The sequence below is a fragment of the Cyprinus carpio genome, unplaced genomic scaffold (assembly GCF_018340385.1).
Source record: "Cyprinus carpio isolate SPL01 unplaced genomic scaffold, ASM1834038v1 S000006559, whole genome shotgun sequence".
NCBI lineage: Eukaryota > Metazoa > Chordata > Actinopteri > Cypriniformes > Cyprinidae > Cyprinus > Cyprinus carpio.
The window spans coordinates 211,287-223,483 of record NW_024879221.1 but is presented as its reverse complement, the minus strand read 5'-3'; the positions used below and the strand labels follow the sequence as shown (position 1 = coordinate 223,483).

The 12,197-nt window shown below is 44.5% G+C and overlaps 2 protein-coding genes across 2 annotated transcripts in view; both read right to left on the bottom strand.

Moving 5' to 3' along the window:
• si:ch73-265d7.2 (C-type natriuretic peptide 2) overlaps positions 1 to 2,695 on the bottom strand; it is a 3,723-nt gene extending 1,028 nt beyond the window's left edge. The window contains exon 1 of the mRNA XM_042754628.1: positions 1,789 to 2,695. Within this exon, the coding sequence (XP_042610562.1) occupies positions 1,789 to 1,911 (123 nt within the window). The 5' untranslated portion in view covers positions 1,912 to 2,695. The remainder of the gene's footprint in view (positions 1 to 1,788) is intronic.
• Positions 2,696 to 4,547: 1,852 nt separating this feature from the next.
• Positions 4,548 to 12,192, bottom strand: LOC122144012 (beta-enolase). The gene is made up of 12 exons (XM_042754627.1): positions 12,056 to 12,192; positions 10,386 to 10,471; positions 10,143 to 10,238; positions 10,003 to 10,061; positions 9,579 to 9,648; positions 9,205 to 9,338; positions 7,038 to 7,260; positions 6,321 to 6,518; positions 5,640 to 5,841; positions 4,899 to 5,007; positions 4,762 to 4,820; positions 4,548 to 4,675 (listed from the first exon to the last, which is right to left on the bottom strand). Exons 2-12 carry the CDS (start codon positions 10,468 to 10,470, stop codon positions 4,609 to 4,611), a joined length of 1,302 nt encoding a protein of 433 aa, XP_042610561.1. The 5' UTR covers position 10,471; positions 12,056 to 12,192; the 3' UTR covers positions 4,548 to 4,608.
• Between the last annotated feature and the right edge of the window lie 5 nt (positions 12,193 to 12,197).

The following is a 12,197-nucleotide window of genomic DNA, read 5'->3' as shown; positions in this document are numbered from 1 at the left end:
CTGAGATCCATCTTTTCACACTGATCACAACTGAGGGACTCAAACACAACCATTACAGAAGGTTCAGACGCTCACTGATGCTCCAGAAGGAGAAACCATGCATAAAGAGCCGGGGGGGAAACTTTTGGAATTTAAAGAGCAGGGTAATTTTCACTTATTTCTTCTGTAGCCTCTGAAGGGCAGCACTAAATGAAAAAATATGATATTTAAGCAAAATAAGAAAAATGAACACACACACACTCCATTCCAAAAAAAATTCACAACATTAATAAAAAACGAAATGTAAACTTTTTAAACTTTTGAACGCTTTCTTATTAAAAAAAATTCAATTATTTTCTCTTCTGGACTATATGTTTATATGTTTTATGTGAAATATCTTATTCAGGTCAGTACTAAATAAACAATAACCAATTTGGATGATCCCTCTTATTGTGGTAAAATAATTAACATAGCAGATTCTGAAAGGGGATGTACACTTTTGACCTCAACTATATTTATTCAGCTTTCAGATGATGTATAAATCTCAATTTAGAAAACTGACCCTTATGACTGCTTTAGTGCTCCGGGGTCACATACATTTATATTCATTTAAAAAGTAGTATGCTTGTATGCAACTCCAAATTTAGGCAGTATTAAAATAATAATTATTATTATTTATTTCTGACTCTACTTTAGTTTCCAGTATAGTTTCCATTCATTTCTCCCACTGGGGTTTTTAACAATGGCCATTAATGCATTATAAGCCATGAAGCAAACCTACCAGTTTGATTTGAAGCAAAAATGTATTTGACAAAATGAATTGTTGGCTTTAAAGAACTACAATCCCATGATGCAATGCAATGCAAATTATATAATCAAATGCAAACAATAGAGAAAACCATTGTTGATTTAAATATGTTGATTATAGATACAATATATCACTACTGTAAATGCACCTACTAATATATATATATATACACACACACACATATTAAATAATATGTGGAACAGAATGTTCCAGAAAACATTATATACATTATCACAAAACGTTATAAGAGTTATTTTAATATAATTGAGATACTTTTCTTTTGTTATAGCCTTGGTTTTTTTTTTTTTTATTTTATATTTATATGTTGTGTTTTCATTTAATATATTTAGTCATTTTGTTGTGTGCATTCATATTTTTGGTTTTTATTATTATATTTAATACATTTAATATTTATATGTTGTGTTTTCATTTAATATATTTAGTCATTTTGTTGTGTGTTTTTGTCATTTTTATTTTGTTTGAGGGGGTTAGAGATGACTGTAGAGTATTTATTTATTTATGTATGTTTTTAATATAAATGCATCATTCATTATTCATATTCAATACATAAAATATTAAATATTTTTAATGGTTTTAGTTTTTAACTCTGTATGTTATTATATCTTATTAATCTGAAAAGAAAATGTTAATATTGCATTTTGCCATTTTTAAATAGTAAATTATACTATTAGAGTTGCATTTATATTTTAATTTAAGTTTTGCATATTTTAGTATATTATTAAAATAAACAAAAATGAAAAGTTAACATTTGCTTAGCACATTATGTCTTCATAAATTAAGAGTAAGAAAATAGTAATCATGCCTTTTGCATCAATTTTTTTTTTAACGTGAAGTGTGTAATTTGTGCAGCTCACACATTATGACTGTTTTCAGACATGTTTCCCAAATGCTCGTCTGTCATTGGTCAGCCAGTCCGATAGTCCCCTCCTAACTCACGTGATTGGCCAAATCAGAAGTTGATACATAGATCAAATCCTCACCTGAGCATCAGGTCGTCGTGGTGACGGCCGTCCCTCTACCTGCGTTGCCACAGTGATGATGAGGAGCAGGAGGAGAGCGAGATGAAGAGGGGAGCCGAAGTTCAGAGGAGATGAAGAAACCATCCTTGTTACTAATGAGAGCCGATCAGAAAATAAATATCAGTCCAGCGCCGGGATCACGGTTCTGTCCTGTACGCTTCAGGACGGGTCTGTGGCGGAGCAAGTGCTGCGCCGGCCCTTTAAGGAGCATCGCTGTGATGTCACACATAGCGACAGGTTGTTGTGAGCGACGCCCCGCCCCTCAGACGTCACGCCGCATCACGGCCTGCAGACTGAAGACGATCCTCGTTCCTCACAGACTCCTTCAGTTCAGAAAGCCCTAGTGACGACCGTAAGCGCTTCATTTAATCGTTTATAGCTCGTCATTCTTCAGTCACAGACTGGCGTGACCTCTGACCCCCTCGGGTTCCGCCCACTATAAAAGTTTCCCCTGGAAACGGGGGGCGCTCGGGAACTATTTCCTCCTGCGAGACTCGGACGCAATAGTTTGATGTCAGATGAGAGTTTCCCTGGAAATGAGCGCAGGTCACGGGCCCTTCAACCTCCAACCGCCCGCAGACACACATGATTTCTGCTGATTTGATCAAAAATGCTGAAAAATCTGTGAAATATTATTCTAATGTAAAACCGTTGTTTTCTGTGTGAATCTCTGTTAAAGTGTAATGTATTTCTGTGATGTGCAGCTGTATTTTCAGCATCATTACTCCAGTCTTCAGTGTCACATGATCTTCAGAAATCATTCTAATATGATGATTTGCTGCTCAAGAAACATTTCTGATTATTATGCTGGGACCCTGCACTTAAATGCTTTCAGCCTGACGACCGTCACTGAGCAACACACACACACACACACGGACCCCACAACCTCTCTCCTCTCTCTCACACACACTCTCTCTCTCTCACACCCACTGCTCTCTCCTCTCACACACACACACGCTCTCTCTCTCACACACCCACACACACACCACTCTCTCTCTCCATCACACACACTCGCTCCTCTCTCACACACACTCTCTCCCTCACACACACAAACCACACTCATCTCCGCTCTCTCTCTCACCACACCCACACACAACTTCTCTCTCTCCCCTCCTCCCCCGTCCCCCCTCCCTCACACACCACACCACTCACTCTCGTCCCACTCAACAGACACCTCTCATCATCTCACACACACACCTCACACACCACTAAGGCCCTCTCTCCTCGTCTCCACTACCTCAGCACAGGGGTCACATGATGACACACACTCTCTCTCTCTCTCTCAACACAAACCACACAAAACATCATACAGTCCCTCATACTCATCATCACACGAAAAATGGATGGCAAAAGGGTAGGCACGCACACCCACAACACAACGCTCTCTCTCCTTCTTCTCATCAACCACAACGACATACACGGCAACACGAGACCGGGGGGGGGGGGGAGGGGGGGGGGAAACCAACCCATTTTGTTTTTTCCCCCCCCGGGGGTCGGGGGGGTGGGGGGGGGGGGGGGGGGGGGGGGGGGGGGGGGGGGGGGGGGGGTGGGGGGGGGGGGGGGGGGGGAAGGGGGGAGGGGGGGTGGGGGGGTGGGAGGGGGTAGGGGAGGGGGGGGGGAATGGGGGGGGGGGGAGGGGGGGGGGGGGGGGGAGGGCGGGAGGCAAGCGGGCTGATGTGTTTAACAGTTTAATTAAACAAAGCAGGGTGGAGTTTGGTTCTGTGCATCAGTTGTTGAATTAAACAAAGCAGGGTGGAGTTTGGTTCTGTGCATCAGTTGTTGATTGGATGTTGAGATGTGGGAGTGGCTCTCCAAAGTGTATGTAGCTACAGGGGCGGAGCTTAAGATCCTGCATAAATCATCATACGGTAAGGACAGTCTGATTAAACCTCACCAGCTCAAAACACACACGTTCACATTAAGATTTGTACAGTCGCGGTCAATAGACACAGCTTGCTGTCACAATGGGGTTTATTAGTTAAACAATAATTACTTAAAATTACAAATGTGAAATTAAATGTACAACTTGTAAAGCAAAATAAATTAACAAAATTAAAAACTTGCAATAAAATAAACTGATTTAGCATTCACTTAAAAAAAAAAAATTCACAAAGTGCTATTAAATTTCGTAAAAATAATTACAAAGAATCATTCAGTTACTCACGGAACTAAACCGAATCCTGAAGTGGACTGAAATACTGTTTTCTTGTAAAACACTAATAATCTCGGATTTACATCTTTAAAATCAGTTTAAATTATACATTACATACTTGTATTAAAATACATATATTTTAATTAAAATGTAATGGTTTTAATCTTTGTGTCTACAGTTTTTATTTTTATTATTTTTTTATATTGTAATACATAACGTTCAAGAAAATGAGAAATGCTGGCTTGCCATCTAACGGAAATAAAGTTTACCTTTCAATAATTTTTTTTTCTAATTTAAATTAAATGATTAGTTTCAGTTTCACTTAACTATAATAATGCTGGTGTTTATTTATTTGGTTGCACATCATGTGTACAGTAACCAACATTAAAGTACCGCGATCATGCAAATGTGTTGATAAATGATCAAAATATTACCTTAATCTCAAAAAGGTTTAGGGATCAATGATTTACAGGAAGAACTAACGGTACAGTGTTTGAGTGATTTTACTGTACATCATGAAGGAACTCTGATTGGTCACAGCACATGAATAAAGGCACAGACACAGCACTTCTTTCCATCGGTTTATTTTTTTCTTATGTCAAAAGTAGACGAGGAGCTGCGGTGCTGCTTCAGAGTTTGGGGTGGCGGAAGTCTTTGCCTGCGTACTTGGCCTTGTCTCCGAGCTCCTCCTCGATCCTGTGGAACACACACACACACAGGTGAGGGTTTGGCACACTCTGATGGGACACCTGATTAGAGGGGGGTATGATGTCACTGCTGACCTCATCAGCTGGTTGTACTTTGCCAAGCGCTCTGATCTGCAGGGGGCGCCGGTCTTGATCTGATCACATCAGAACTTGGGTTAGTACGACTGATTCTTAATTCTGAGCACAAATACAGCATGATGCATGATGGGTACCTGTCCTGTGCAGAGACCGACCACCAGGTCAGCGATGAAGGTGTCCTCCGTCTCACCAGAGCGATGGCTGACCATCACACCCCAGCCGTTAGACTGAGCCAGCTTACAACTACACACACACACACACAACGTATTAATTTGAAGCACTTTGTTTGCCAGGAACTAAAATAAATGAATGGTTACATTTTCATTTGTGTACATTTTAAAAGTTTTAATGTTTAATTAAAAAATGCAGGTAAGTGAAATCAGACATCTTTTTGAAAAACAATATTTCATAGGGTTCTATTATTGTAAAATAAATAGTTTCATGAATTCATCAGATTAGACTTCTATTATTAAAACTGAATTAAACCATTGAAATGGAACCCAGAAAAAAAAAAATTATAAATTTCACAAGGGTCTAAAATAAAATGTTTTAACTTAACTTGTTAAATTGTATGAATTTCATTTCAACCGACTGAACATGCTTTGATTACTAAAATGTAACTTAGAATTTAGAAAAATTAAAACAGCATTTGTGAAAACTATTGCATTTCCTAGAGCCTTTAAGTTTTTGTTCAATTGCACAAGTTAAATGATTTCAATTAATTAGACATGCTTTTTAAAATTTTAGTAATCAATTGGAACCATTAAAATGGAACTCCGAAACATTAAAACAGAAAAATTACAAAATAAAATAAGGAAAAAAAAAAAATCCTTAAATTGAAAAAAGGCAAATAACAGAATAAGTGGCGCACTCACGCCTGGATGGACTCGGTGACGGAGCCGATCTGGTTGACCTTCAGCAGCAGGCAGTTGCAGGCCTTCTTCTCACACGCCTGCTGGATGCGTTTGGGGTTGGTGACGGTCAGATCGTCTCCCACCACCTGGATGTCCACTGACCCCGTGAACTTAGTCCAGTTCTCCCAGTCATCCTGATCGAACGGATCCTCGATGGACTGGACTGAGATCAGAACAAGAGGAGACACACATGAACAGGTCTGATCCGGCACAAACCAGCTGTGTGTGTGTGTGTGTGTGTGTGTGTGTGTGTGTGTGGATACTGCGTGATGAAGCTCTTGTACAGGGGGGTGTGTGTGTGTGTTTTTGTGACATATCAGGACACAACTTTGTATAATGACATGGGTATGTCACAGGTATTACAAGGAGAGGGTGACTTATGAGGACATAACCCATGTCCCCATTTTTCAAAACGCTTATAAACCATACAGTATTAGTTTTTTTGAGAAAGTAAAAATGCAAAGTTTCCTGTGAGGGGTAGAGTTAGGTGTAGGGTGATAGCACATACAGTTTGTACAGAATAAAAACCCATTACGTCTGTGGGATGAACCCACTTTTCACAAAAACAAACATGTGTGTGTACCAGGGTAGTTCTTGATGAAGCTCTTGTACAGGTGTGTGTGTGTGTGTGTGTGTGTGTACCAGGGTAGTTCTTGATGAAGCTCTTGTACAGGTCTCCCAGCTGGTCTCCAGTGATGTGGCGCTTGGGGTCGTCGGGTGATTTGAAGTCCAGGTCGTATTTGCCGCTCCTGAAGAACTCGGACGCAGCGACGTCCATGCCGATGATGATCTTGTCAGGATAGCCGGCCTTCTCGATGGCAGATTTCAGCAGCTCCAGAGCTACAGAACCATAGATGATCAGTCATCAGCAAAGAGAGGTTTTAAAATTTTCAGCTTTAATTTTAGGTTAGTTTTATCCATCTTGTTTTGAGTTTGTTTTTGTAGTTTTTAATTGGTTTATTTCACTTATTTTTTCAGTTTTACTTATTTTAGTACATTGAACTAAATTAAATAAATGGGAAATGCAGCCTTGAAAAAGAGCGGAAACGGAGGGTTAATTATTGTATTATTTTATTTAATTTTTTAGTTAATGTTTACTTGAAATGAAATGACTTTTTATACATTTAGTCTCCGTTTTAGTTTGTGAACTTTGACAAATGTTTTGCAGAGCATGCATCATTCATTGTCATGACTATGAATTTAAGGCTTTCTTCTTCGGTTTAACACTTTGAAGGCCTTGATCTGAGCAAAGATGAATTAAGACTTTCAAGAGCTGCATTTATCATTTCAGTTTTAAGGATTTTAACTCAAGACTCTTCATTCCAGTTTTTTACTAATCTATAGATTAAGTGCCAGTACCCTCATTGTTCTCGAGGATGTTGGGAGCAAACCCGCCCTCGTCTCCCACATTAGTGGCATCTTTGCCATATTTGGCCTTGATGACGTTCTTGAGGTTGTGGTAGACCTCGGCGCCGATCCTCATGGCCTCGTGGAAGTTCTTGGCTCCGACCGGCAGGATCATGAACTCCTGCATGGCCAGCTTGTTCCCAGCATGAGAGCCACCGTTGATGACATTGAAGGCCTGTGTGAGTAAGAGACTAGATGTGAGTGGAGGGGCGGGTGAGAGAAAAAGGAGGAGGGGGGGTGGGGGCGGGTGAGAGAAAGGAGGGGGAGGAGCAGGAGGAGAGGAGGGGGTGGAGGTGAGAGGAGGAGGAGGGGGTGAGGTGGTGAGGTGAGAGGAGGAGGAGGAGGAGGAGGAGGAGGAGGAGGTGAGGGGAGAGGAAGAGGACGTGAGGTGAGAGGAGGGGGAGGGGTGAGAGGAGGAGGAGAGGAGGTGAGGTGAGAGGAGGAGGAGGTGAGGTGAGAGGGGGGGGGGAGAGGTGAGGAGGAGGAGGGGGTGAGGTGATAGGAGGAGGGGGTGGAGGTGATAGGGGGAGGAGGGTGAGTGAGGTGAGGTGAGAGGAGGGGGAGGAGGTGAGGTGAGGTGGGAGGGGGTGAGGTGAGGGGGTGAGGTGAGAGGAGGAGGAGGGTGAGGGGAGAGAGGGGAGAGGAGGAGGAGGAGGAGGGGGTGAGGTGGAGGGGAGGAGGAGGAGGAGGAGGGGGGTGAGGTGAGAGGAGGAGGAGGAGGAGGGGGGGTGAGGTGAGAGGGAGGAGGAGGATGAGGGGGGGTGAGGTGAGAGGAGGAGGAGGAGGAGGGGAGAGGTGAGGGGGAGGAGGAGGAGGAGGGAGGGGGGAGGTGAGGGGAGGAGGAGGAGGGTGAGGGTGAGGGGAGAGGAGGAGAGGAGGAGGAGGGTGAGGTGAGAGGGAGGAGGAGGAGGAGGGTGAGGTGAGAGGAGGAGGAGGAGGAGGAGGGGGTGAGGAGAGGAGGAGGAGGAGGAGGAGGAGGGGGTGGAGGAGAGAGGAGGAGGGGGGGGAGAGGTGAGAGGAGGAGGAGGAGGAGGAGGGGGGGTGAGGTGAGAGGAGGAGGAAGGAGGAGGAGGGGGGGAGAGAGGGAGGGGAGAGGAGGAGGAGGAGGGGGTGAGGCGAGAGGGGGTGAGGTGAGAGGGGGAGGAGGAGGGGGGGTGAGGTGAGAGGGGAGGAGGGGGTGGGGGAGAGGAGGAGGAGGGGGTGAGGTGAGGTGAGGAGGAGGAGGAGGGGGGGGGGGTGAGGTGAGAGGAGGAGGAGGAGGAGGGGGTGAGGTGAGAGGAGGAGGAGGAGGAGGGGGGGGAGGTGAGAGGGAGGAGGAGGAGGAGGAGGAGGGGGTGTGAGGGGAGGAGAGAGGAGGGGGGGTGAGGTGAGAGGGAGAGGAGGAGGAGGGGGGGGAGGTGAGAGGAGGTGAGGTGAGAGGAGGAGGGGGTGAGGTGAGAGGAGGAGGGGGAGGTGAGAGGAGGAGGAGGGGGGAGGGGAAAGGAGGAGGAAGAGGAGGAGGGGGGGGGGTGAGGTGAGAGGTGAGAGGGGGGGAGGTGAGAGGAGGGGAGGGGGGGAGAGGAGGAGGAGGAGGAGGGGGGTGAGGGGAGGGGAGGAGGAGGGGGTGAGGGGGTGAGGTGAGAGGGGGTGAGGGAGAGGAGGGGGGTGAAAAGGAGGAGGGTGAGGGGAGGGGGGGTGAGGAGGAGGAGGAGGGGGGGGGGAGGAGGGGGAGGAGGAGGAGGAGGAGGGGGGTGAGGTAGGAGGAGGAGGAGGTGAGGTAAGAGGAGGAGGAGGAGGTGAGAGGAGGAGGAGGAGGAGGAGGGGGGAGAGGAGGAGGGGGAGAGGGGGGGGGTGAGGTGAGAGGAGGTGAGGTGAGAGGGAGGAGGGGGGAGGTGGAGAGGAGGAGGAGGTGGAGGGGGGGGAGGGTGAGAGGGGGGGTGAGGTGAGAGGAGGTAGGAGGTGAGAGGAGGAGGAGGAGGAGGGGGGGGTGAGGTGAGAGGAGGAGGGGGTGAGGTGAGAGGGGGTGAGGTGAGAGGGAGGGTGAGGAGGAGGAGGAGAGAAACACGAGAGGAGGGTGAGGAGGAGGAGGAGGTGAGGTAAGAGGAGGAGGAGGAGGAGGTGAGAGGAGAAGCACACGTACAGGAACCGGCAGGATCACGTCTTTGTTTCCGGCGAGGTCGGCGATGTGGCGGTACAGAGGAACGCCCTTCTCAGCGGCGCCTGCCTTACACACAGCCAGACTCACACCCAGGATCGCATTAGCACCAAACTTAGCTGCGTGACAGGAAACAAGCAGATACAATTCAGAAATACGGTTTCTTATTCCAAATCTGCAGAAATGTTTCCTTTAAGTGTTCATCTGTAGCCTTTATCAATTCATTTATGCATTTGACACTTATCCAAAGCATATTCAATATAAACATTTATATTAGTGATTGACACTGCAACACCATGATCTACTGTCTGAGCTACAGGAAGTTATTTTAGAAAGATAGAGGTGCGTGATTTAGTTACATTTGTTCTCCGTTCCATCGAGCTCCAGCATGAACTTGTCAATCTTCTCCTGATCGACGACGCTGAACTTCTGTGTACAGACAAGGATGAGGAGAGGACTTAAATACATTATAAAACTGATTACCAGGTTTAGGGGGGGGATTTCAATAGTTTAATTAATAATAAGATCTTGCATACGTTAAAGACCAATTATATAATTCAGTTAAAAACCTATTAGAAGGCAAGCATTTTGAGATTGACCGTTATCAATGACAAAAATGTGATGCAAAAATGATAAACACAGATACTACATCTGAGATACTATGTAATTCAGCTAGCATTTGTTATTTAATAATAATAATAATAATAATAATAATAATAATAATAATAATAATAATAATAATAATAATACATTAATCACATTATGATCTGTACATGATCTCACCTTCTCAATCAGTTTGGGAGCGATCTCTTTGTTCACATGGTCCACGGCCTTCACAGTACCTAAACACACACATATACATATGGATAGATAGATGATTTGACTTGGGGGGGGGGTGTGTGTCTCGTTATAGGCAGATGTACCTTTGCCCAGGTAGCGTGTCTTGTCTCCGTCTCGGAGCTCCAGAGCCTCATGAACTCCAGTGGAAGCGCCGCTGGGAACAGCCGCCCGGAAACGACCTGGAGACAAAATCAATTACAAATTAGAGAAGGAACATTTCCTCAAGACAAGCTCTGAATGATGGCTCAACAAAATATGGTCTAAATGTTTAATTTGAGTTTAAAGAATAAAGAGTGTTATCACTAGGGTTGATTGTGTGTTTGTACCTTTAGCCGTGTACAGATCCACCTCAACAGTGGGGTTTCCTCTGGAGTCGAGGATCTCGCGAGCGTGAATCTTACTGATGGACATCCTGAGACACAATCAAACATTCATCCAACACATCAGCTTACTGCCGGTTTGCAGTCACTTGTGTGTGTGTAAGTTTTGATTTGGAAATAATTTTCATGTACCAACAAAAAAAAAAAAAAAAAAAAAAAAAGTCACAAATGTAAAATATTACAAAAAAAATATATTAGGATTAGAACACATCTGGACAAACCATAGAATACTGTACACTTCAGCTGTCTGACACGGATACAGTCTGAGGTTTCTCTATTAATAGAGCGGCTACAGCAGGAGACAGAAGAGACCTCGGGAGAATGTGTGTCTTTAAATGACCTTTACAAAGCCTTGCTGAACCCTGACCTTTGTGTTCAACTGACCTTTGCATGCGAGCAATGACACTGTACTCCACTGTAACACACACACACACTATACAGAAGGCACTACACAGTACATCTGATTTCATACCATTTAATTCATTAATAATCTGCATCAGATCGTCATGAGTGTAAGTTAAATTCAATTTAAAGCAAATTATTAGTTAAGTAATAATAACAATAATAAAGTTATTGTAAAAAAAGAAAAAAAAAGATTTTGCAGCTTTCTGCCAGATACAGAATGCAAAAGTAACTTTTCACTGACAGATTAAGTTGATCTTTAGTGTTCAGAAACTTTTAACGATTTAATGATGATTTTTCATATTCTAGAGATTGCTAAAGCAAGTTTCCATTTTTTAACCTTAGGTACCATTTTATGTATTTATTCGCTTGCATTTTACAGACTTGCATCACAATTTCGTAACATTTTCAGCTGTCAGTCAGTCAATCGCCGAACATCAATCACCAATCACAGCACAGCATCTTATCGCGCGCGGAGCTGCCCACGAACGTGCGGCGCGTGACCCTACAGTGCCAATTCTGCGCGTGCACGTTGACGCTACAATCGGTTATTAAATAACTTGCATTATGACGCAATAATAACGGACTCTGAGCGCGCGTGCGGACTTTAGCCCGATTGCGTTAATTCACTTAATAGTTTTTATAATAACCATTTAGTGAATTAAAAATTTACACAGCTACATTTGAAATACGCCATTAAATGTCATACACGCTGCTCATGGTCCCTATAAAAGTCGCGTTTAGAAGTTTAACCGTCATGTTTCTGACCAAAAGCTGTGATTAATATTTCACTGAGTATTCGGTGATGGTTGCACCGGAAGCGTGAAGGTCATTCGGTTCGCTTCAGAACGTTTGAGCGTCGTGTCTTAAATCTGTTCCGAACTCTGTCACAAACTCTGCGGGATTTCAGCACGAATCTCCACAAACACACAAAACAGCAAACTTATTCACACTTCCATATTAAACACCACAGCCCTGGCTGGAGGTTCTGCAGATCCCGGATCAGAAGACGCGTTCGGAAGCGTTCGGCAGCGTTCGCGAGTTCCGACAGCAGAACTGATCTCGGGTCAGCTGCTCCAATCAGGAAGCAGCAGCGCCACACTAAAGTTCAACTCGCTCCAGCAGAGCTTAATACCGCCAGAGAACGTGCCAGCAACACTCACACGTGAAGAACAGAGAGCTGCGGTCAGATGCGTGCGGGTTTGCGTTATTACCTGCGGGAGAGTCGGGTCTGCGTCGATCTCAGCGTTTGTCGGGGCGTGAGTGCGCGTTCCGACCTCAGCGGCGCAATTTATAGACGGTCTCTAAACAACGTCCCCATATATGGGAAGCGCGTTAGGGAGCGTCTACAAACTC

Excerpts from the sequence above, each read along its gene's own strand:
- LOC122144012 (XM_042754627.1), bottom strand. The coding sequence starts at position 10,470 with ATGTCCATCAGTAAGATTCACGCTCGCGAGATCCTCGACTCCAGAGGA. Across the intron at positions 5,008-5,639 it reads GTCACCGAGTCCATCCAGGC|TTGTAAGCTGGCTCAGTCTA; the intron begins GTGAGTGCGCCA and ends GTGTGTGTGTAG. Across the intron at positions 4,676-4,761 it reads AAGTACAACCAGCTGATGAG|GATCGAGGAGGAGCTCGGAG; the intron begins GTCAGCAGTGAC and ends TGTGTTCCACAG.